General features: G+C 41.9%; 1 protein-coding gene across 1 annotated transcript in view; it reads left to right on the top strand.

Annotated features, from left to right (window-relative positions):
• Positions 1–3,952: 3,952 nt before the first annotated feature.
• The window catches only part of SLC6A5 (solute carrier family 6 member 5), a 72,533-nt gene continuing 50,413 nt past the window's right edge, over positions 3,953–26,072 (top strand). The window contains 7 exon segments of the mRNA XM_030199450.1: positions 3,953–4,130; positions 6,206–6,213; positions 6,293–6,431; positions 9,299–9,430; positions 10,190–10,363; positions 18,649–18,790; positions 24,718–24,850. Of these exon segments, the coding sequence (XP_030055310.1) occupies positions 3,968–4,130; positions 6,206–6,213; positions 6,293–6,431; positions 9,299–9,430; positions 10,190–10,363; positions 18,649–18,790; positions 24,718–24,850 (891 nt within the window). The 5' untranslated portion in view covers positions 3,953–3,967.

The raw sequence follows: 26,072 nt of genomic DNA, 5'->3' as shown, positions 1-26,072 counted from the left end.
ACATTTATTCTCTCATCATGCGAATTGCCGATGAGAGACCTTGGTGTTTAACTCTTCCTTATTCTAGAAGTATTCATGGGTTCTTCACTTTGAGCGTAAATATATGTTGCTGAACCACGTATAACACCTTTATTCATTTTGTGCAGAAACGGTTAGATTTCCTTCTTGTGTTAGTTTTCTTTTTTTCCTCCTGGAAACCTATGGTTTCAACTAGGAACATCAAGGCTAGAGTACAAGAAAATGTACCGGGAAAAGACGCAATGGATATTGGATAAAAAGAACTACAGCACCGCGGGTCTTTGAATCAGTTCTATGAAATGCTCAACAGCGTGGACCTCATAGGTTTCAAGGAGTTCGATGCAAGACATATCCAAATGAACTAGAGCCTTCTAAATTAGTACATGTGAATGCTTTGCAAACTTTTTTTTTAATACGGACTTATTGAAGATTTGATATGTTATGGCCCTTAGTATTTATATTTTAATAAGTTTGCTAGCTGTTCTCAGATAGGTGTTTTTCCCCCTGTAAAGGTAAAACCAAACAGAAAAATATGAACTAGATTGTAGAGTACTCTTCCATCACAGCTGTTATCCCAGTCGTTTAGTAACCTTGCTTGCACCCGTCTTAACACTAGGCAGGTTGAAATATTTAAGTTTTACCTTCATAACACGATTAACGTCTGTATACTATCAAGTGTAATAATTTGTACTTACAGTATTCCCCTCGTTCTGTTTGTATTAAAAATCTCAAAGCATACATAGACACGATTCTAGGTCAGAAAAGGTAATGGTGTTAATCAGATTTGGCAGGATTTCCTGGTGCACTTAAGAACCCCCTTTTCTCTCTCTGTTTCTGGAAATCTCTGGGTGGTTTACATCCGTCTCTGCCAAACACTTTGGCTGCCCATTTAAAGCTTGGCATGCACGGCTCAGTGTAAGTCACCGCTTGTCGCTTTTCATTTGGCTGCTTTTGTATAAAGGGTTGCCCTAACCTGAGGGAGAATATGTAATGGTGAGCTGAACAACATCGGTTCGTGATATTATAACATATGTTGCAATTTGAAGAAAAATGTTGAAAATAGCAAACAAAGAGAATCATTTATAAAAGGAGAGTTGAACAGAGTTGGGCAGAAAGGAGTTTTTCTACATAAGAGATTTATTTAGCAACTGCATAGCGCGTGTTTCAAATATTAATAGATCATGTGTAATTTCTACATTTATAATTTTCAAAGGTGATAAATGGGGTTCTTTAAGTCTTCTGTCATACATAAGTATCATTTTAGACATCACACCGCATAGTCATCCTATAACTGAATAATTGAAATGAGAACACGAAGATGTTTTACAGAGAGAGAGAGTGCGCGCGTGCGTCAGCGCGCCCGCGCTAACTTATCACTGGCCAGCAGACTTTCCCACAAGGAGATGGGTACAGTCGCACTGCTGCAGGACTATTCTATGCTTATCTAAACACTTTTTGGCTAAATAAAACGATTTTGTACTTGTGCCGTGATTTATTTTATTAAAGGGGTAAAACACTGATCACAGAAGATTTATCGGATGATATAAAGTTATGCTATAACTTATGAATTACAGAATAGATTTCGAACTCTAATGTATAATGGCATGGAATTGTAAATAACAATTCTCATAACGCCCATTATCAACTATATCTATATGTTGTTAAATAAAAGGGTTTGAAATTATGTGCAGTGTCTTCAACGTCATAAATTATTTTAAAGTATTATCCCTTTTTTCCATTTAACTTACACATTTCTTCAAAAGATCTGTATATATTAAAAACATGTTTTGTTCATTCAATAAAATACTTCTAATAGTGTCTAAATAGGATGCATCTTAAAAGTTCCAGTTTCTGTGTAAATTCTAGATCTGTTACAGTCCTCCTGTTAACTGCAAAGTATGAAGAAATGGACAGAAAATAATAATTAAAAAAAAATCCCTATGTCATGGAAAAGAACAGGATTCTGCTGGCTCCTAGTGTCAGATGAGATACCACGCATGCCTCACACGTCCATTCTAATTACAAAAATAAAGTTCTGCTCTACTATTCTTGGGCTTCATTTAGTAATCAGCCCCATATGAGTCAGGCTTACACGCAGTCCCCCCTCCGGATGACTGGCAGCTAACGCAACATTTGCTTGTTGTTGTCCCTTTAAAATCTGAATCCAAGGATAATGATTTATCAAACTCTTATTATCAAGAAAATGTCAAACGAAGGGCACCTTCCTATGCACTGACGCAAACGCAGTCTTTTCCAAGGAGGTATAGAAAGCTTTGCTCTTAGCTGAGCTAAATTCATTCTATCTACTCTATAGCCTGTGCTGGTGATTTTCCCTACCAAACCGATCTCTTGCTTAAGCTATGGTAAGTGCTTATCTATCTATAATGCTTAAAATATTTTTTTAACGTTATATGTATGTGCGTGTCTCTGTGTGCCTGTCTATGAGAAAAAGAGAGTTAGATTTTTTTTTTTTAAGAATACAAATGGTGCACGGATGCCATATTGAGCTACATACCAAAGGGTGGGCTGCCATTTACTTGGGAAGCAATGGGAACTGTCCGAAGTGCTGAACCGAGGGTCGCTGTGCGCATGTTAAAACTAGCACACACAAAAAAAGTTTAGTACGTATTTTAGTGCTGTGCAGGTTTATGCAGATTTTGAACTTGTATCTGTTGTACTTAAATACATTATGGAAACTAATATTACAAATATTGTCTGCACAGGAGAAAATTCGGTTCAGCTCTCCTCTGCTTTGGTTCTCTTGTTGTAATTAAAGACGCTTGAACACAGCCTAATGGAAAACCTTGTTAGATGGCGCGTGTAAATCGTATTTTATTTTCTTTCTAGACTTGATAATGTTTTTGTAAAACTTTAAGGACTAAATAAGCTTCCCATATATTTTAAAGATTTAAATGATGAAAGTGAACAGAGCAAGGGGGATCGCACAAAACAGATTTCGAAATTGTTAACATTTAGAATTGTCTTACAAGCACACACATTGTAACACATATTCCATTTCTATTTCAATTATTCAACATCCAATAATAATTTTGTTGAGATTGTTACATAGACAAGCAGCTATATTCCGATTGATTTTACCTTTTGAAGCTTCATACAAGCAGCTTGTCCATTACCTAGAAAACAGGCAGTGCGCATTGTTGAATGACAGACAGGAAATGAGGCGTAAAATTGAAGAACCTTTCTACAGTGGTGGAAAGGGGGAAAAGCATTCACCATTCGTGATTTGAAACCCAATAAGGTTGGGGAGTAGCGAGGTCTGGAAACCTTTGTGTAATGCGGGTCTTTTCGATCAACGGTACAGAAGCTTTAATGGCTTAGTTCTTTAATATCTATTCATGACATCTGATACTTTTTCTAACATATAATAAGACAATGAGACAGTTACATTATGATTACTGAAGTTCTTTTTACATCAAATTAAAAATACTGAAAAACGCTATGAAACATTACAGGTCCCTCAATTTATTTATTTATTTTTACACAGATTGTATTACATATAAACCTCGAAGAAAAAGTCTAACCAAAATTTTTTATGACTTTTCTGAAAATGCTATCGTTGTAGGATTGCGCAATTGAAAAGGATATGAGTAAGCAGGCTGTTACCTGTCCCGAAACAGTTGCTCCTGCACAAATTGGGGTTGCGGGAGTTACAAGAAACAGCCCTGAAAGTGACCAAAACCTACCTTTGCAAGCTACACCACAGCTGGTAAAGATATGCAAATCTACATCCAATGACAACAAGAATTTTCCATCAGAAGAAATCAAGGAAAATGATTGCGAGAGGACCAAAACTGGAGGAGTCTGCAAAGTCAGCACCCCTGCCCAGACCAACTCTGTCATCCGAAAGGATTCTATAGAAACCTTTGCCCTTAAGAGCACCCCCACTGCAGGAAACAATGGGCAAACCAATACGTTACACTGTAAAATTATGCCTTTACAAAGCACAGCCGGAGAAACTCATGAAAGTGTTGGTAAGACTACACTGGAGCAAAACAATGCCACAGGCGGATGGGTCACCATGAGCCAGAGTACCGTGGTCTTGGGTACGGATGGCAACACCTCTGTCCTGCCTGGCAATGTCAGTGGGGTAAGTTCCCTCTGATCACTTTCTATTAGATGAATAGGATTGCAAAAATATAAAAGATGAATGTTGAATAAATATATCAGGAAGACGCTCTCAGCTAAATATAAGGAACCTGGTTTGTGTTAAATGATTCACCATCAAGACAGAAAATAAGTGTGTGTATATATATATATATATATATATATGTATTGCTTTTAAAGCAGTTTTTCAGGTATGAATACATTGTGCTCGTTATACCATTTGCCTTCTCTCTGTAGCTTTGGGTTTCATTGATGACTCCCCTGATTAGATAATTAATAAAAATATTTGTTCAAGAAATCAGATTCTTAATTTAAAATGTTTTAATACTATAACAAGGAATATGGGGAACTAAATCAGAGAAAGTTCTGGATGTATTTTCAGTATGTTACATGTTTTGCTAGAACAATGCTACAGTTATCCTTCCATGTTAGAATCTTAGGTTTAGTTTATGAGTTTTCCATTATTTATAGATGCAGAAGAGATGCATCCCTAGTGTGAGAATAGCCTGTCTAAGTCATTCTTTTACTCTTGGGTTCCTTAGTGGTGGCACTTGTGTGAAAGGAATCTGGGAAGTGAATCTGGATTATTTTCACTGACGTTTAACGGTTTAAAAAAAAAAGATAAGAGCTGATAAATTGATGGACAGAAAAAAAAAAGAGTTGGCAGAGCCATGACATTGTGCACTGTGAATGTAATTCCTAAGAGGTACTTTAACTTGTCCGTTTGCTCCAGGATACCTCTAACAAAACAACCAATGAAATGAAAAAAAAAAAAAAGAAAGGCTAAAGGTTCCTTTCAGGGGCTTAATTGGTAAACTTCTGCACTCGTTTTGTTACTAAGTTGTCTTCCCTAATAGGATGTTTTCTTTGCCCAATCCTGTTGAAAATTTTGCACCACAGCCAAAATAGCACACGTTTTAATTAATGTATTTTCAAGATCAAAACCATAAACGCCAAGGTTTCAAAATGTTTTGGAGTGCCAGACACAACACAAATGACTCCTATCTGAACGCAGTGAAGGAGTTTGCTTAAAATTGGGGGTGCTCAGCACATAGCTGGCTGTTATGGTCAAAGCACCGTTAATGGAGACCAGGCGTGTGCATTCGTTTTCTTGTCAAGGGGGCCAGACAAGAAGGGCTATAGATTGTCTGAGCTCGTAAATTTTTTTAAATGTTTTTTTTTTTCATCCGCGAATTCCTTCAAAAGAGGAGCATTACTGGACTGTAATTCATGATAATATATAATTTTGTGCATGTGATAGCTAAAGACGAGCATGCCTGATCACGTTTTCTTATGCAAAATTTATTTATTTATATTTATTTATTGGGATTTATTTAACCACCTTTATGAAGAAATTAATATTTGTTCTTAACATTAATATTTGTTCTTAACATAATTGGCGTGCACAGTCGTCTACAGTGCAGTAAATTGGATTTCCCGGTCTCTTCATGAATTACATTAAATTGTGATATTTAAAACCTGAAAGTCCATTGGATGCAGAATCTGTGAAGCACATTTTCCTACGGTTAGAATCCAAAATCCATTTCCGAAGCGCTGAATTTTCGTTACTATGCAATCGTATGATTTTGAAAGGAAGCGTAACCAAAGTAACAGTTATATCCTTAACCTAGAAAATAAATCGTATGGTCATTGATCAACGGTTCAGAAAATAAAAACGTAAGAATCATATTTAATATATGCTTCCATTAGGCTTTTGTTTTAAAGTTTAAGAACAGGAAAACAGGTCACAATAAAAATCTGAGAAGGACGGTTCGATTCATGCCTGGACTACACGCACCTTAACAGGAAACCACAATGTACTGTTAATTTCAGAGAATCAAGATTTAGAGCACAGACCATATATGATTTTGGCCCAGAATTTCAAGATTTAAGGTGCTCGTTATTGTTTTTGCAGAATAAATGTAACAGCTCAGACAAGCAAAGGTGTAATCAGATTCCCTGTGGCTGTCTGCTCTGACCAGCTATTAAGTTGACAGAAAGTTGAATTTACACTAGAAAAAAAGTTCTCATTGTCGTTCCAAGCATCCCTAGAGTGTTTTAGGAACCCAAGTTCGCTGCATTTAAGACGTACTGTGCTTTCTTGTTACTTGGTGGCCTGATTATTCCAGATAAGTGTTTTTCTCCTCAGGAGGACGATGACGGAGACGAGAACAAAGCCCGAGGAAACTGGTCTAACAAGCTCGACTTCATCCTGTCCATGGTGGGTTATGCCGTGGGTCTGGGCAATGTCTGGAGATTTCCATACCTGGCGTTTAAAAATGGGGGAGGTAGGCTTTTGCAATCTTTATACACCCAGCCCTAAAGCCCAGCACTGCGCACTAATCTCCTAAAAGGGAGCCCTAAGAATCCGGATTCAAAGGCGCGGGTTAAAGAGATTAAAAAATGAAGTGTTCAACATAGATGCTCTAGACTAGGGCAAAAGGGGCCGCGTTTTCGCTTGGGTTAGTCAGCAGAACAGCAAAAAGCAGTAGATAAGCACGAAACGTCTGATAGATGCTGGAAAACAGGGAACCCTAAAACCCAAGTGAATGGAACCTTGAGGTCGTCCGGCTATTTAAAAATGAAAGCAGACTGCAATGGAGAAAACTTATTAGACATATCATTTCTCTAGCACTGCTAAATGGACTAATAAAAGCGGTATAGATAGAGACACACGTCAATTTTCAGCGGTCATAATAATAGTATAAGGAAAGTTTTCTGTTGGAATTGTAGAATTATTTGGCATCCACAGAAGGGCGGGGAAGAATTCAACGTTGTACTTAATGACTAACTTTACAACATGAATATAACAATCAGAAGTATATATACATTTAAACAAGCACGACTGGAATGACCTGTAATCAAATGTGAAGAAATTAAATAAATGAAATAAATAGGAACCACTTTATTACAAAATGAAATTATTTGCTTAAGAAGCAGTTAAACTTTTCATTTGCAGTTAAATTTTTGTACTTAGCGAAAGAGATAGACGGGATACTTTACTACAGTGTAATATATGGTGTACTATTTTTGATTTCACGGTCAGTGTTAATTTCAGCATACGTAGTACTATGTTTTCCATCTTACTATTATTTCACACTAATCCAGATGTAGTACCTGATGCGCGCATTTTTTTTAAAGATGCATGTGTTAACCTTAATCATAATCTAATCTTTAACATGTTCTGGGTTTCCTTTTGCAAACTATAATCAACGATAAATTAAAAAAAGCAAAGTTCTAAGTGTTTTGGGTAGTTTTTTTTCTAAGTGTACAATGACCCCATTTTTGTACATGTCCGTAAGTTCCTATTGTCTTCACTATGTTTTTGACAAAAAATGTGTTGCTTACAGGGAACTAAAAATACAGGGGTAAATCAAAATATAAATACCAGAGCGATTAACTATAACTCACAATTTTTTGTTATTGGTAATACATTAATAGAATATGCAAAACTTTTATTCATACTGATATAAATAATTCCATTTAAAATCTTCAATGATTTGGAAATATTTTTGTGGACTGTGGCATTGCTATTATAGATTGTGGTTAGATCTTAAGAGATCGATTTATGAGATTATCTTTAGTGCATCAGATTCCCTCATTTCATCTCCTTAGTTTGATAGTGGATTTTAAATGCAATTGTTTATAGCAGTATGAATAAAAGTTTTGCATGTTCTATAAATATATTATCAGTAACAAAAAAGGCTTACTGGGAAATCAGATTTTCGTAGAGCTTAAGGCAAGTGGCAGGCAGACTCTGTGAGAGGGCTCCATATGATAGTGGTATTCTCATGTACGTGTAAAGACCCTTTACCAACTGATAAGATCATTCATTGACATCTTTTCTAGTCGGAATCTAAGGGGCATAAATGATACTCCTAAAAATACCTGAACATTTGACTATGTTTTGCAAATAAATCACAGTTTCGTGGGTCTGATTTTTCATTTAGGGCTTGATCCACTAACTCAAGCTTTCCTCACATTCCGTGTCTATTGGAAAACACCCTGATGAACCATGCTCCAGAGGGAAAAAGCTTGAGACCCAACATATATGTAGAGAAACTGACCGTAGCATAGTAAACTTCCATAAATAACACGTCGAATGAACGAATGAATGAAATATAAGCCCTGATGTGTAAACGTTTATTCACCTGATAAACCACAATCCCTAATCAACATAGAGAATAATTCTAGTGAAACGCATTGCGTTTCAGCAGGACTAAATAAAGTCCTGTATAAAACAAACAAACAAAATAATTAACTTGTATTTTTGACTTGATCAGGAACTTTCAGTACTATGATTTGTGACGATCATCTACAAGTGAACTGAATAGCAATGCTCAAGTATAGAGCATACAGAAATACTCGAGTATGAAAAGTCTGCACAGATTCTGAGATAATTACATTTGTCCATGATTGCAGAAGAGACAGAAGAAGTCTTACATCCAGATCCCTCCGTCTCCGCTTTAAAATAACTCGGGGATGCACGAGAGTGTTTATTTAAACAATTTCTATTCCGCACAATCTGAAATTCTTGGCGGATCACAAAATAAACACACATAATCAACTAATACCACCAAAACACGGACACTCAAGAGTTATACAATAGACAATACAAGGGACTGGCGGGATTGGGTGTTACAGTTTCGGTTTATGGTTTAGCTGCAACATAAGCACGGCATCAGCATGTACCAATATTTTTTAAAGGGTAGATTTTAAAACAACTTTCAATGTCGAATTTAAAGAACATCTTATTTACTTAAGACATATTATTAATCGTATATTAACAAAGGTGGTGGATAAATCCTAGCAATTGCTTCTTTGATTTAACAAACTTATTTTACCATAACAATGAGCTATATAGAGAATATTAAATGAATTGATTTAACATATCAAGATGAATTTACTGAACATTTCCCCCCAGACTGAATCTCTAGGTGACACACAATTCAGGGGCAGCCTCTGCATTAGAAATTTGCCGGATTGCCGTTCATTTCTCCGTTTCTAGTCTAGAGACAGAGGAAATGGTATGGAAAGATAAGAACACTTTGGATTTCCAAGGAGCAAGATGAAGGACTCTAAAAGACAGGTGGTGTCCTTGTTGATCATTGCAAGAAAGGTTTCACCCTGTTGTTCCCTTTTCCTTATCAACCAGGTGCGTTTCTCATTCCTTACCTGACGATGTTGGCTCTAGCTGGGGTTCCGATCTTCTTCCTGGAGGTATCCCTCGGCCAGTTTGCCAGTCAGGGGCCTATATCTGTCTGGAAAGCCATCCCTGCCTTTCAAGGTGAGAAGATAGGGCCTCCAGCTGCCTCCCCTTCACCCCATCCATCCCCTTCACATCAAATTTCCGCACCTACCGGAGCTGGTCTGTGTGCATATGTATGTTTCATGACAGTGTATGTGTTTGAACAGGTATGGGAAGGAGAGAAGTGGGAGCTAAAACCACGGGTCCCAGAAATTGGAGCACACGATGTCTTGAATTAAAAATAAGGTTTATTAAAAATCAAAAGCCACTCAATAAAACATTGTGTTTCGGCCAGAAGACCTGCATCAGGAGTCTGTGTGCAAGTTCGAAACTAAACACATCAAAAAGATAAAGGCACATTAACCTTATCGTTTAGCAGTGGAATATTTTAAAGGTCTTTCTAAAGACCATTTTGTTTTTTTACTCTAGTTCTTATTATCTTTTTGATGTTTTTAGTTTCGAACTTGCACACAGACTACTGACGCAGGCCGAAACACAAAGTTGTGTTGAGTCGCTTTTGATTTTTAATAAACCTTGTTTTAATGCAAGACATCCAGTGCTCCAATTTCTGGGACCCGTGGATTTAGTTCCCACTTCTGTCCTTCTCTTGAGTTACTCCGTGGGATCTTTTGAGTTCTCCACATACGTGAATTCTCTTTGAACAGGTATGGGCCATGCGTCTTCAGTGAGAGAGTCCTGCAGAGTTTGACAGTCCTGTGAATTTCTCTTGCTTGTTGAGCGTTGTTCCTCCCCCTGCTTCAGTGATTTTAGCTTTCTGGCCTTGCTTTCTTCCCACAGGCTGCGGAATTGCTATGCTGATCATTTCGGTCCTAATTGCCATCTATTATAATATCATCATGTGCTATACACTCTTCTATCTGTTTGCCTCCTTGGTGTCCGTTCTGCCGTGGGCCTCCTGCACCAACCCCTGGAACACGCCAGACTGTAAGGATAAAACCCGACTTTTACTGGGTAAGATACAGACAACCAACCCGCACGTGGCTTATCTGAATTCTGCTCTTGCACAAAAACTGAGATTGAAACTCACATTTATTTTGGGTGTTCTGAAATTGTCACATTTTACACCTTCTTCAGGGAAGAACTAGATTCAAATACAGCTGTGGTTTATGCGGTTTCGATAAGTTTTCAGGCCTGAGGGATGGGTAAAATTAAATTAGCAAATCCGCTATTACTGCCTGGACGCGGTTCTTGAAAGGAAACTGTGCTCTCTCCTGGCCTGAATTAAAAATTGCAGTGAGAGTGAGCGCTGCCCGATAAGGCTCCCAGGCATTGCGGAGCTGCTGCTGCTGCAGTGCCCTTTCGTGTCAGCACTGTGAACTCATAAATTTGCACTGAAGCGAGGGTCTAAATGAGACTTGGTAGTCGAAGATTGAGTTCCCATCTTCTATTTCCACTGCAGCGTATTAAAGATCTAATCAACACACAGCTTCAGGCTCTGAAGTGCGAGGCCTCCTGAGGTGCACTCATTCAGTGACAGCCGAAAAGGGCCATTGGAAGGCTGCATTGCGCAAAATGTATTATTTGCATACTCTGCAGGATATATACAGGCTGCTCTTTGCTGCGGAACCTGACGTAGCCCAGTGTGTTTAAGAGGCTTCTGCAGCCAGAGAGCGGGAGAAGATGATGATAGGGAGCTTAGGTGATACAATGAGAACGTCTGAGTGGAGGGCGTTACAGATCATAAGGAAAAGGGGAAGAATATTTATTTATTAGGAGTTGGCTAACGCCCCTTTTCAGTTGTAGCTCAAAAGGGAGTAGGAGCCAACTTTTCAAAATTATTGGGGGTGCTAAGCCCAATGGAAATAACCCCTCCCTGGACACATACAAGGGATTTTCTCAATATTGGGGGTGCTCAAGCACCCACAGAGTCGGCTCCAATGAGCATTCCCCTGTTCTGGGAGGGCTCATAATCTGTTAACACCCCAGGCAATGGAGGGTTAAGCAACTTACCCAAGGTCACAAGAAATCAGTGGGATTTGAGTCCTGGCTTCCCTGGGTCCCAGAATGTCCTTGCATATTATTCATGAATGAAAATGAGCAGAAATAACACATTTTGTGTGTTTTTGTGTGATTATAATGTGCACTCTTTCAAAAGCCTGCACGCTATTCGCACAGAGGGCACATTCTTTTCCTAATACTATGCCAGTCAAAGCATCGTGCACGCATGAACGTGCATACATACATATCAGGAAAAGAGTGTCCCCTCTTTGCAAATAATGTGCACTCTTTTGAAAGAGCCTGCCTTAAGTCAAATCTGTGCATAGACAGTGACTACTGCCCATGCAAACACCAGAAGAAGGGAAGCAAATCTCCAAAGAATGCAACAGCAAGAAAAGGAGAGGGGGGGGGGGGGGGGGGGGGGAATCACTTGAGACGATGTGCAATCGCAAACAGCCTTTATGTGAAATGACTCCACATGGTCACCGTGTTTCGGTTAAGGAGCCTGCATCAGCAGTCCTTGGGAACATAAAGGCTGACTGATGGACAGCTTCACAGGTTGTTTAAAAACAGTTCAGTAAAACTGGCAAGTTGTCAAAGCTCAAGGTAAAACACACTTAAAAATCCAAAGAAAACAGTTGGCAAATTCAGCATAATAGCCTTGCATTTTAACAGCTTGCCAGTTTCACTGAACTGTTTTTATACAACCTGTGAAGCTGTGGCTCCACCAGTCAGCCTTTACGTACCTATGGACTCCTGATACAGGTTCCATAGCCGAAACAGGCGACCTGTCGGGTCATTATAAATAATGGCTGTTTGGGATTGCATATGTCTCGTGTCTTTTCTCCACTCTCCTTTTGTTACTATTGGCCACAAACCACCCACACTCCTCCCTTGAGCACAATTCAATATGCCCCAGCTTGCACCGCACCTCCTTTTAGACTTGACCTAATTTTATGAGGCTTTTTAACGCATGAAAAGGTTTGTAAAATTATCCTCCTATATCCTAAAATCAAATTACATCATCAGTAGCCTGTTTAATTGAGATTCTTAGTTACTGAGTTTTGATTTTGGGAAAACTACAGCACTATGGTCTTAAGTTGGATTTTTAACAGTACCTTTGAAGTCTAATCATCTTTGAAGGGACAGATCATACCTTGAGCTTTCTGCTTTTTATCTGTGCCTTGCAAGGTCTCTTTACTTGTTCTCATTCAGCTATCAGTTTCTACATTCAGCATTTTCATGTTTGTTCCTAATGTTAATTATGTCATTTCCAAACCACTTTTAAAACTTCCCAGTTCCAAAAGAACAGTTTGAAATGGTCTTAATAGCTGAATGTAAGTCCTAGAAAATGAGATAGGAAACAAGATTTTATGAATGACTATTCTGCTTTTGCAGAGACATAGATAATGTGGTACTGATGAACTGTAGATGTGAAATTCAAAATTGCCAAACAGCTGCCATTCTGATTTTTTTTTAAAGCCATACAACCATCTGTTAAAATTGGTTTTGCAATTAAATTTCTTTTTAAGAAAATCTCCACAACATCTTCAAATAATCTGTTCCAAAGTTCTGGCCTTGAGCCTTGTGTCATACTTTTATTTGCTGTACAGTGTGAATTTTTCAACTCTCGTCCTTTTACATTGCAGATGTGCCATTCTGTGATCATAAAAGAGTTTTGTTTGAGCAGTAACCAATGTTCGGAGGCTAGGTATATGTTGCCTGAGGCTCCAAATTCTTTATTTTTTAAAAAATGTTTATTTATCAGATAGTCTTGACATTACAATAGTGAAATTAGAAACAACATTACTTTGAACAATGCAAAAAAACATGCTCCATTCCTTTTCATTTTCAATTTTCATCTCATTATTCATGTCTCCTGTCAATAATCCTGTTTGAATTCAATTGATAACCTTTTAAAACACCATTGGGGGTGGTTAACATACGCTAATGCCATTATAGCATTTTGTCTGCTGCAGGGTCCATTTTAAGCTCCATCTCTGGCCATCTTCAAATCTAAGCTAAAAGCCCACCTTTTTGATGCTGCTTTTAACTCCTAACCCTTGTTCACTTGTTCAGAACCCTTATTTTATCATCCTCACTTTAATATTCCCTTATCTCTTGTTTGTCTGTCCTAATTAGATTGTAAGCTCTGTCGAGCTTCATGTTCAAGTGTACAGCGCTGCGTACGTCTAGTAGCACTTTAGAAATGATAAGTAGTAGTAGTACCTTATGGCAGATAATGTATGATAACTAACTAATAACTAAAAAGGGAAGGTTTCTCAGCAGACCTTAAGACATTATGGAAGGATAGAGATGGATGACATTATGGTGGATTCTCAGAACTGAAGAACCAGCCAATCTCTAATTCCCTGTTTACACAAGTGTTAAAGAGAAGGAAGAACAAATCTACATTGGACTTGAAAGATCTTATAGAAGGAATGCTTTGTCTGCTTTCCAAGCATAACTTAATAGTCAAATATTTTTTCTTTGGAATTAATTTGTTTTTTACAGTTGAGCCATTCGAACTGTTTATTCCTGATCTTCTCATTGCTCACAACAGAGTTAACACATTCTTCCATCACTGTGATGTTGAGTTCAGGAGAAAACACTTTCTTTGCAGTATCACAGAAAGGCTTTACTAAGGCCTCCATTTTCCCCTACTTTCTTCATGAACCCCTTTTGGAAGGATGGACTTTGCTCCTGGTGCTGCAGGTTTGGTCCTTGCTGATAATCTTGTGTGGAGCATCGCTGAAATTGAGAGAGATGGAATTCATCACTTTCCCATCAACCTTCTGATCAGCACTACCGAGCTGTGAAATAAGCTAATTGTACCACTGTTGCCTTCCATCTGCATGTGGTTATGGTCATGCTCTTGATGAGAGAAAATGGTTTGCGTTGCTTGGCCACTACAAAATGAATCATATTTGAATGTGACACGGACAACCGGATGCCTCAGGAGCAATTAGAGGATGCCAATAAACTGGAAGTCATATTGACGGGGGAGTGAATTTGGGTTCAAGGAACCCCAACTTTGGAAAATATTGATGTATGAAGATGTCGTGGGATTCATTTGAAAGGAGACTTTTTAAAGCTATTTTGAAATAGCTCAACTGACATTTTCTTTGCCGCAAATGAATGCGTGGCTGAAACTGCCCCACCCTCATAAAGGTGGCTATGCAGGCAGCCATACTGGAATCTGGACCATTTTGGATTTCTGAGTCAAAATGGAAATGACAAATGTTCTGTTCCTTAAGATGTGTTGAGGAAGTGTGGATTAGAAATATAGGGCCACATTCTATAAATGGTGTTGAAAAATCAGTGGCAAAAAATGAGTGCTAAATGTTATTCTATAAATGATGCTCCAAGTTGGGTCCTGTTTATAGAATAGCACCTAGTGCCGGGATCCGCGCCTAACTTTTAGGTGCAAGGATTTACACCAACTGAAACCTGGTATAAATCCTTGTGCGTAAACTAGGTGCAAATCTGTCTTATTCTATAATACTACATGCAAATTCCAGGAACGCCCCAACTCTGCCATGCCCCCCCCCCCCATGGCCATGTCGCTTTTTGGATTGGCACATAAGATTTTATATGTGCAATTTTATAGAATACTGACTAGAAAAATGTGTGTGTAAATTCAGATTGTTACCAATATAATGATTGTTAACACCCAATTATTGGCGCTGATTGGTTTGCTATTCAATTAAATTGCATGCAAAAATTGTGTGTATGCTCAAATTTGCGTGCACAATTTTGAGTGCCATATATAAGAATTTGAGGGATAAAGGACAATCTATAAATTGGTCATTAAAATTGGTCATTAACATCGAGCCCATAATTGTTTAAAATGCTGGCACTTACACTCATACGCATGCACACACCCTGTAAGTGTCAACAGATTTCATGTGTATTTTCAAGAAATGGAGCAAGGGTGGGACATAGATGGAGTTCCCACTTCTAGGTATAACTTCCAGAATACTGTTCATTACCCTCTGGATTCTATATATAGTGCCCTGATTTGCATACCAAAATTAATTGAATAACAAGCTCTGAATCATCAACAATTGGGTGCTAACAACCCATTTTTTTTGTTACATTTGTACCCCGCGCTTTCCCACTCATGGCAGGCTCAATGCGGCTTACATGGGGCAATGGAGGGTTAAGTGACTTGCCCAGAGTCACATTAATGATGTTAGTTGGCATCCATTGATATTTGCGCATACAACTGGCTGCATGCTGTTCTATAAGAAGGGTGCCTAACTCCCATAGTTTGTATCTCAAAAGGGAAGGACATGGCCATGGGAGGGGCGGGGCATGTCAGAGGTGTTCTGAAAAGTTACGTGCGTAGTTATGGAATACCGGGTCAGTGCACCCAACTTGGGTGCCAGAATTTACACCAGATTTCAGTAGGCGTAAGTTAAGACCAGGGACATAGCCAGACCTCACGGTGGGAGGGGACCAGAGCCTGAGGTAGGGGGGTACATTTTGGTCTGCCACCCCACTGCTACCCCCCCCCCCCACTGCCTCACCACTCCCCACCCACTGCTGCTACAAATACCTTGGCTGGCGGGGGTCCCCAAACCCTGCCAGCTGAAGCTTTCGTCTAGCGCCAGTCTCCGGTGCCACTGCATTGCCTGCCCTGCTCTCTCTCTCTCTTACTCTCACATCCTGCATACTCCTTTTACTGAAATTCAGCATGCTCAGTTTCACTAAAAGGAGCATGCTGGACATGAGGGGAAGAGACAGCAGGCAAGGCAACGCGGCAGCGTCAGAGAGCGGCGCTGGATGAAGGCTTCAGCTGGAGGGGGTTGGGAACCCCTGCCAACAAAACATGGGGCCCAGAGGAAATTTTGGTGGGCCCAGGCTCCTGTGGCTCCACATAGTTATGCCACTGGTTAGGACACAGAAACCGGTGCTAAACACCATTCCATAAAGGGCACACATTCTTCATACAATAGTGCTTAGTGCTGGTTTTTTTTGGTGTCAATTTTTCAGCACCATTTATAGAATTTGGACCTACATGCATCCCTGCTGTATTTCTGTGCCTGCACTTTTGCCATCTCTATGGCTGCTGCACTTCTGGGCACGCTGATATCAGGTTATGCTAATGTTCTATAAGAGAATCAGGGCCGCCGAGAGGGGGGGCAGGGGGGACAAAATTCCCTGGGCCCAGGCCTCCAAGGGGGGCCTGACGCCGCAGTCCCCTCCACCCGTCCCTCTCCGTCCATCACTGGGCCTGGCCCCCCTGAATTAAAATCATAGTGCCTCACCTCGACCTCGCTCCGTGTGAAAGAAGCACAGCAGCGGCAGTCTGCAGGGAGGGAAGGCCCGAAGGGAGGCGATCTGCAGACTGCCGCTGCTGCGCTTCTTTCACGTGGAGCGAGGTCGAGGCGATGACCTCGGGGGGGGGGGGGGGGGGGGGGGGGGGGGGGGCGGAGGTGGCGGGGCCCCAGGCCCGGCCCAGTCTCTCAGCGGCCCTGAAGAGAATCTAGGTGTCTGTGTTTCTTATTGAATAGGCTCCTAACTTGCAGCTTTCAGACACCAAAGTGGAAGGTGCACTTATAGAATCGCCTCCACAGAGGCTGACTAACGCCGCTATACTTATAGCTTAGGTGAAACACCTTCGCTACTACCCAAATCTCAGGGGGATTCTAGTGCCTGATAAAAATCAATAAAATAAAAATATCTATATTTGAGCAGTACCATATTCTCTGTATCATGCTAAAGGATGCACTGGTTTCAGAAAGTGTGTTTTGGGGAAATGCTGTTCAGCTATAAGACTTACTTGGGAGGGAGCTGCAGCTTGCTCACTGGCTACCAGAATATAAGAACATCACTAAACTCAGTGTCCTGTCTCTGACAGCAGCTAATCCATATCCTAAATAGTGGCAGAGTTCCAGTACCGGGGAAATTTCACTGCTCAACTCTGGCTCAACTCTTCTCCAGAAAATATGAGCTTTAATTCAGGTGACGAGGCAGATGCATAATTTCAGAACACAACTTATACTGAATATTGCTTCAAGTTCTTTGAAGATGGGGAGACTGATACATTGTAATATCAAAGGGGCCCCTTTACTAAGCTGCGTAAAGGCCTACGTGCGTACAATGCACGCCAAATTGGCACTACCGCCCGGTTAGCGTATGAGCTGGGTGGTAATTCCGAATTTGGTGCGCGCCGAATCCCAAGGTAGAAAATAATTCTCTATTTTCTACTGTGGGCCGCCTACCCGGCGGTAAACAGCGGTTGGCGCATGCTGCATGCATACCGCACGGATAGCGCGTGAGACCTTACTGCTAGGTCAATGGGTGGCAGTAAGGTCTCAGGCTGAAAATGGATATGCACTGGTTTCAACTTTAGCATATGTCCATTTTCCGACCCCTTAAAAAAAGGCCCTTTTTCTTAGATTTGGTAAAAAATGGGCCAGCGTGTGCTCAAAAGACGCGCTTGCACTATCGCAGGCAACTTTTTACCAAGGCTTAGTAAAATGACCCCTAAATGACTACATAGTAAATAGACCGACTATTACTGGGTGGCTACAGGAGATGCTGTGTTGACCAGTGTCTCAGTGCCTCTGTTCCTCTCCAAATTACCTTCCTACAGTACATATTTAATGGCTAACAATAATGTATGATGATGGATAAATAACAAACAGAAAATAGATGGGGATCAATGTTTTAAAAGACTTACACAGTTGCTGACCACATAATTTTATGTATAAACGTGTTGAAGCAGGTTCTACCTACCCATATGTTGTTTGGGAGGTGGGGTTAGGGGTCTGGCCCTAAAGTTATATATACAGTGGTAAAATTTAATTTCCATACATAAGTGAGACCAGTGAAATAGTAATCACTGACATGGTCCCACTTTTACACATTTTCAGTGGCACCATTGAATAATGCAAAGTGTTGCTGTTGGTGCTTTGCGATATCTGGGCACTACAGCCAGTGAACATTGAGACTACAACAAGGTCCCATATCATCAGAGAGGTCGTCCATGTTTGGCAGTACATTTATCTGCTAACCTTGCAGACTTATGCTCACTAGGTCAGTGCAGCATGGGTTTTCCTAGACATATATTTGATAAATGCTTGGGGAAAAGAATTAACCAAAACTGTATCAATAGTAGCAATTCAGTTTCTATGTTCACTCCAAAACATAGCAAAATACAATTTACAACAAGACTTAAATGATGCAAATTTATCTCCAACTGATCAATGGTGGTATATATCCACCAGAAAAATTATGCTTTCTATGTGCCCAATCTCTCTTTTTAATATTAAGCTTTATTTTCCCAGATTCATGCATACTTGGAGATCAACCAAAAATCCAGATCAAGAACAGCAGTTTCTGTATGAATGCATATCCGAACCTGACTCTGGTGAATTACACCAGCTATGCCAACAAAAGCTTCGTCAGCGGAAGTGAAGAGTATTTCAAGTAAGACAAATGCCTGCCATATAAATCATATATTTCTCCTTTTTGAGTCACATATTACAAAATCCAAGCATCTTAGGTCTACTTGAGGATCATGGTGTAATTGTTGCACCCCTCACAAAAAATATATTATATTTTGAAGAGTGAGATTTCTTTAAATGGTTTAAGAAAAGGTTACATAGAAGCAGTTCTACATTATCTTTTAGGGCTTCAGGTCTTTCTGTCACATGTCCCTGCTGCAGTGATAGGAAGATATAACTCATATCTGGGTCCAATATTAATTTCTTTATGGCTTTTGAACACCTTGAGTGAGGGTTGATGGTGGGCATGTGAAATAACACAGCAGGACAAAGGTATACAATGGAAAAACAAGTGTTTTATTAACTGAATCCTGAGACCTGTTATGTCACAGGGCCAGGAACACAAGGTGAAATGCCTTTGTAGTTCAGTAAATACAGTATTAAGCAGGCCTGTGACTGGCGAGCCCAAAACACAGTCTGTGCCTGGTGGGGCTGCCATGCCCCAAACACAGCCTGTAAGTTTTTCTCGGTTCTTCTCTGAGTTCCAGGTCTGGCTCCAACCCAACCTCAGAGCAAGGTTTGCAAGTATCAAATCAGGAAAACAAAAGTGGCTTACCTCAGCCAGGCCACAATCATTAGCCATAAGCTACCGTGTTTCCCCGAAAATAAGACACTGTCTTATATTAATTTTTGCCCCCAAAAATGCGCTAGGTCTTATTTTCAGGGGCTGTCTTATTTTTGGGGGAAACATCGGGGTTGGCCTGCCCGCCCTCCGTTGCTCCCGGAACTAACCTTAAATGCCTCCTTTCACCTTCGCAGCAAGCAGCAGCAGGGCAGGCCACTCCTTCCTTCCGTGTCCCGCCCTCGCCTGATGTAACGGCCGCGAGGGTGGGGCACGGAAGGAAGGAGAGGTCTGCCCTGCTGCTGCTTGCTGCGAAGGTGAAAGGAGGCGTTTAAGGTTAGTTCCGGGAGCCGACGGAGGGCGGGTGGGGGGGGCGGCCTTGTCCTGCTCTCGGCGGCCCTGCTTTCAAACAAAAATTTGCTAGGACTTACTTTCGGGGGAGGCCTTATATCTAGCAATTCAGGAAAACCTCTACTAGGTCTTATTTTCGGAGGATGTCTTACTTTCGGGGAAACAGGGTATAGCAGCATATTTCCTGGGCCTCCTTAAACCTAGTCTGGCCCCACCTTTTATACTTCCTGGTGTCTGCCTCCTTGGCTCCACCCCTCCCATCTTCCTTCCTTCTTGGGCGGGACTAGGGGTTTTAAGGTGGCTCAGGCTGTCTGAGAGACTATCCTTAAGGGTGCTGGGATTCTTGTTGGCTCCACAAACCTCCAGTCTTAACTACCTGGGGATTTTCTCCAACCTCCCCCTCATTTTAACAGACTCTCCGACTGCTCGGGGTTTGGGTCTGTCCAGATTTTTTGATTTTCTGGATTCCCAGGCAGCCCTCCATTCCCAGCCCTGTGCACTCTCCCTCCATTTCAGGCCTTTCACTCACTCTCCCGGCCCCAAGACCTTCCCGTGGCTACACCTCCCTCTTCCTTCCCTCCCTGCATAGACCAGCATCTTTCCCCCCTGGCCCTGCCTGTTTGCTCTCTCTCTAACCTGTCCTGAAGTCTTCACAGCACCAACAGCAGCCTTACTCACTGGCTGCGTCCAGCATGCACCAGGCCTTTCCCCTCTGACCTGTCCTGCCCCTTTTGATGCAAGTTCCTGTCCTTGGAAGGGGCAGTACAGGGAGGGAGGGGGAGGGATGGAAGGAAGGAGAGGTGTAGCCACGGTGGGGGGGGGGGGGGCTGGGAGAGTGAGTGAAGTGCTGGGAGTCAGGGCATCTGGAAGACTAAGCCGGGCCCGGGGCAACACTGACCCCCCCCCCCCGTGGACACCCTCTCCGCCCCCCCCCCCCGCTGCCGCAGCTGCAGTTCCTGGTCTCACCTGCCTGCCCTCGGCTCCGTCCACCACCGGGCCCCCTGTATTAAAACCGGCAGCGCCTCAGCTGAGTTCTATTTGGAAAGGCAGATCGCCTCCCTTCGGGCCTTCCCTCACTGTGTCCTGCCCTCGTCTGATGTAACTTCTGGTTTCCGTGAGGGTGGGACACAGGGAGGGCCCGAAGGGAGGCAATCTGCCTTTCCAAACGGAGCTTAGCTGAGGTGCTGCCCATTTTAATGCAGGGGGCCTGGTGGCAGATGGAGCCGAGGGCAGGCAGGTGAGACTGGGGACTGCAGCGCCGGCGCCCTGACCCCGGCGCCAGGGCCCCCTTGGAGGACCGGGGAACCTTGTCCCTCCTGCACCCCCCTCTCGGCAGCCTTGCTGGGAGTGGAGGAAGAGCTCACAGGGCCAGGAACATATGGAGAGAAGCTGTACTTTGTTGAAGGGGAGGGTGGAATCTGGATTTTCGGGCAGTTGGCAATCAAATTTAAAAGATTCGGATTCTTGGGCATCTGGATTTCCAGACTTGTACTGTAGTATCATTTATTGCTGTGTTTTGCTTATTTGCCTGTGAAGGCGTAGCTAAGTGGTTAGAGAAGCAGATGTGGACCAGGGAAGCTTGAGTTCAAGGTCTGCTTCTTCCACTGATACTCTTGGTCACCCTGAATGAGTCATTTCACCTTCCCATGTCTCAAGTATAGCTTAGACTGTGATTCCACTTGGGGAAGGAAATAGCTTTGTACCTGAATATAGCAGAGTAGAGTAAGGTGGAGTGGAGGAGTAGCCTAATAGAGCAGTGGGCTGAGAACTAGGGGAGCCTGGTTCAACTCCCACTGCAGCTCTGTGTGAACTTGGGTTAGTGACATAGGGGTCCTTTTACTAAAGCGTGTTAAGAAATGATTTTTAACATGATGTAATTTGGTCCTAAAATAGGGCTTTTTAAAAATGTTTTGCAGCTCCTGAGCTAATTTTTCCATTAATACACGAGACCTTAATGTGGGAGCACTTGATGTCTCCTAAGAGTGTTAAGTATTTCCACGTTAAGTTTACGCTATCCAGTTACCCCCCAGATTCTACATATGGTGACCAGTGCCATAGCGAGGGCAGCTGACACCCGGGGCAGGTCGCTGCTGTGCAGCCCCCCCCTGGGTGCAGCACGGCGCACCCTCTCCCTCTGGAGCGTACCCTCCCCCCTCCGAAGCACACCCCCCCCCTCCGGTGCACGTACTTATATAGGAAAGCGGCGAAGGACGGGCGGGAGGGCCAAACCGCCCCGAGTGCATGTTGCTGGGAGTTGCGTCGGCTCTGCTGGTTCCCTGCTCTCTTTGCCCCGGAACAGGAAGTAACCTGTTCCGGGGCAAAGGGAGCAGGGAACCAGCGGAGCCGACACCCCCCAGCGTCATGCACCCGGGGCGGACCGCCCCACTGCCCCCCTTCCTACGCCACTGATGGTGACTAAAATTGCATGCATAAAGTAATTGTTTAACAAGCCAATTGGCTCCAATAATTGGCCAATAACAAGAAACTATCTGCACTAATTGGCACTAAGAATTTATGCGTGCAACTTTCTAAACATATTCTGTAAAGTTGTGTATGTAAATTCTTATGCATGGATCTCAAAAGGGGGTGTGACCATGGGAGGTGCATGGATATTGCTAGAAATGATGTGCACTGTTATAGAATATGCCTGATCCACGCCTAAGTTAGACGGGGCACTTACACCAGGTTTTAATTGACGTAAATGGAGACACACCTAAATTTAGTCGTGGTTCTGGGTGCTATGCATTTTCTATAAACGGTGTCTAATGTTAGGCAAACTTTATATAATACCAATAAGCATGTTTTTTTTTACTTGCTGATTTGTTTTGGTGCCATATATACAATCTGGTCTTAATGCATGTTAATGTGAACATGGTAGCTGAATAATGCTTCCACACGCATGACATGACCCCACTCCCCCCCAAAATAGCATGCAATTAGCAGGCACCGACAGGCAAATTACTGCTAAACACTTTAATGCATTTTGCCATAAGCCTTTTTTCCCCACATTAAGGGCTAGGTTCTATATATGGTGCCTGAAAATTCCGCATGGAAAAAAATACGCTTAGGCATATTCTCTAACATATGCCTAAATTCTGTAGAATAAGCTTAAATTTCCATGCGATATATAGAATACGCCGGGCACCTCTCCATGCAACCAAATTTAGTTGCAGCCATTTTCACCATATTTTACTTGGTGTAAATTCTGACACCTAAATTAGGGAAAGGGAAATGGGACTTGATATACTGCCTTTCTGTGGTATTTTGCAACTACATTCAAAGAGGTTTACATATATACAGGTACTTATTTTTTACCTGGGGCAATGGAGGGTTAAGTGACTTGTCCACAGTCACAAGGAGCTGCAGTGGGAATTGAACCCAGTTCCCCAGGATCAAATTAGGTGCAGAATGGGTGTGTTCTATAAAGATTTCAGAAATGCCCATGTCTCACCCATGACCACACCCCCTTTCCAGCTATAGGGCCCTTTTACTAAGCCATGTAGGTGCCTGCATACATCCTACATGTGTCAGTTTTGAACTACCACCTGGCTACCATATGGCCTGCGTGGTAATTTCACTTTTTACATGCATCCACTAAGCGCCAGAAAACATATTTTATTTTCCGGCGCGTGGCGGTAATCTGCTTGTACACACATAGACTATTACCGCCTGGTTAACGTGTGAGACCTTACCTCTAGGTCAATGGGTGGCGGTCTCAGGCTAAAAATGGAGGCGCACCAATTTTAATTTTACTGCACGTCCATTTTCGGCCAAACAAAAAAGGCCTTTTTTGCAGGTGCGCTGAAAAATGGACCTGTGCATGTTCAATACACGTCTACACCAGCGCAGGCCATTTTTCAGCTCACCTGCACAGAAGACCTTTTTTTTGTCGAAAAAGGACCTCTAAGCGACTTAGAATTTACGTGTACTACATTACAGAATATGTTTAGTGAGTTGTGCGTGTAAATCTTAATTAATGTCTATTAGTGCTGATAATTGCTTGTTAACATCCAATTGACAGCACTGATTAGCTAGTTAACCAATTAAGTTATGCGCATTGTTATAGAATACACTTCCATGTCCACTTGAAAATTAAGGTGTGATTATATAGAATCTGGCAGTAAATGCGTGTTAGCGCATGATGGAGTTTAGTAAAATGGCCCCATAATCCTCAATTGTCTCAGGTTGAAATTTAGGTTCTAAGCTCTCCAGGAATAGAAAAATGCCTACTGTACTGGAATACAGGTGGTATATAAAAAATTAAGGGCCCCTTTACCAAGCTGTGGTAAAGGGGTCCTGCCGTAGTGTCAGCACGTGGATTTGCCATGTGTCGAGGACCCTTTGACCGCAGCAGGTAAAAAAAAAAAAAAAGGAAATGGCTGTGTGGTAAGTGCACACTTGCTGTGCTGCCATTTCTGGGGGAGCCTTTAATGCCATCTATTTAGGAGACGGTAAGGGTTCCCGCATTAACCCAGCTGTAACCGGGCAATATGTGGCACTGCCTGATTACCAGCGGGTAAGCCCCCAATGCAAAACAAAAATTCTGTCGTGCCAGAAAAGGTGCGCAATGGGGGCTGGCAGTACTGCCAGCTCCTGTGGTAGGCCAGCAGTAGTGCTGGATTGGCACGTGCCAACGTGGCAGTAGCTCTACCACGGCATTGTAAAAGGGCCCCTAAATTAAAAGAAAAAAGAGAAGTGAAATGCAAATCCAGGAATAACATGTATAGAATGTTTGTATATTTGGGAAGCTTGCCAGGTGCCCTTGGCCTGGATTGGCCGCTGTTGTGGACAGGATGCTGGGCTCGATGGACCCTTGGTCTTTTCCCAGTGTGGCATTACTTATGTACTTATGTAAATCCTGCAGTTGCACTAGCAGCTGAAATGGTGCAGAGCGGGATTCAGAAAAACTGACTTGTCACTGGTATTCTGCCACTCAGGTATAATATGCTGAAGATATCTGCAGGGATTGAATATCCTGGTGAGATTAGATGGCCACTAGTCCTCTCTCTTCTTCTGGCTTGGATCATCGTGTATGCATCCCTTGCTAAAGGAATCAAGACATCTGGAAAAGTAAGAACGTGTCATTTCTGCTTCTGGGTTATCTTAGCAAGACCAATCACAGCTCTGTGTATCCAACGCCAGGTCTATCCAAACCTGTCATGGGGACCCCACAGTCTCTCGTTCTTATAGGATATCACAATGAAAGGGGGATGAGATAGATTTGCGTACAGTGGGACGCTAGTGTATGCAAATGTGCCTCATGCATATTCATTGGGAATATCCTGAAAAATCGTCTGGCTGCGGGATCTCTTAGACATACTTGGGCAGCCCTGTTCTAAACCAAAGCAGTGAACCTACTGCAAAATGATCTTCATGGTATCTGATGTTACTTTTGCCTCTTCCATGTTCTCATGGTGCATTGTGGTGAGCTGCTCCTGTTTTTCTAATATTTTCATCATTATTTTCATCAGATGCTTTTTATTGAGAAACCTTGATTGGAACCCTCATGTTCGTTTTGCTCTATTTATGATCCTCTATTCTTGACAGTATCAATATTTATTTTTTTCTGGGAGGTATTGTTTCATGTCCCCAGTTAGCTCAGATGGCAGAACATTATTAACTCTCTACATTATTCAGGTTCTCAGTCTCAGCCAAGAGCCCAAGAAGAAAATGTCCTCATTTCCTCACTTACACCTTAGGTTTCATCTTAGTCAAAATGGCTGATAAGGGTTTAAAACCATAAATGCATTGAAATGTAAAGGCTGTAATGAAGGTAGGTAAACGATTTCCTGCTAACTCCAGCGAGAAGAGCTGCTACCGCAGAAATAATCTAGGAAATAAGTGCTAATTGACTTTTGCCTGTTAAATTCTATGCCCTTTTTAGAGTCTATTGGTGTCAAGGTTAAATTATCCAGTGTTCTTGTTGCTGGAGTTCAAGAAGGGAGTTTCAAAATCAGGTTATGCTCAAAATGAAGAAGAAGAGCATAGTTTGTGTTTCAACTTTAAGTGAAAATTAAATGTATGCCTACCGTGCTCAGAGAATAAGGAACAATCTATGAAAATGAATCAATCGAATTTCACCTGATATGGTGTGATACTCACTCTGCACTGACATGGCTTCTATTTTTTTTCATTAAAAACAAACCACAATACATTTTGCAAGAAGTGTGGTTGAAGGCTAGTTGCAGACTTAGCTGGCTGTGTACATTTAGGCTCATATGATTGCCTGGGAATCAAGACTGCATGCTTTAATTTACTGCATCAAGGCTGCTGCATTCATTCCTGTAAAAGT

Source organism: Microcaecilia unicolor, chromosome 4 (genome assembly GCF_901765095.1).
Source record: "Microcaecilia unicolor chromosome 4, aMicUni1.1, whole genome shotgun sequence".
NCBI lineage: Eukaryota > Metazoa > Chordata > Amphibia > Gymnophiona > Siphonopidae > Microcaecilia > Microcaecilia unicolor.
This window is presented reverse-complemented; position numbering and strand designations above follow the sequence as displayed.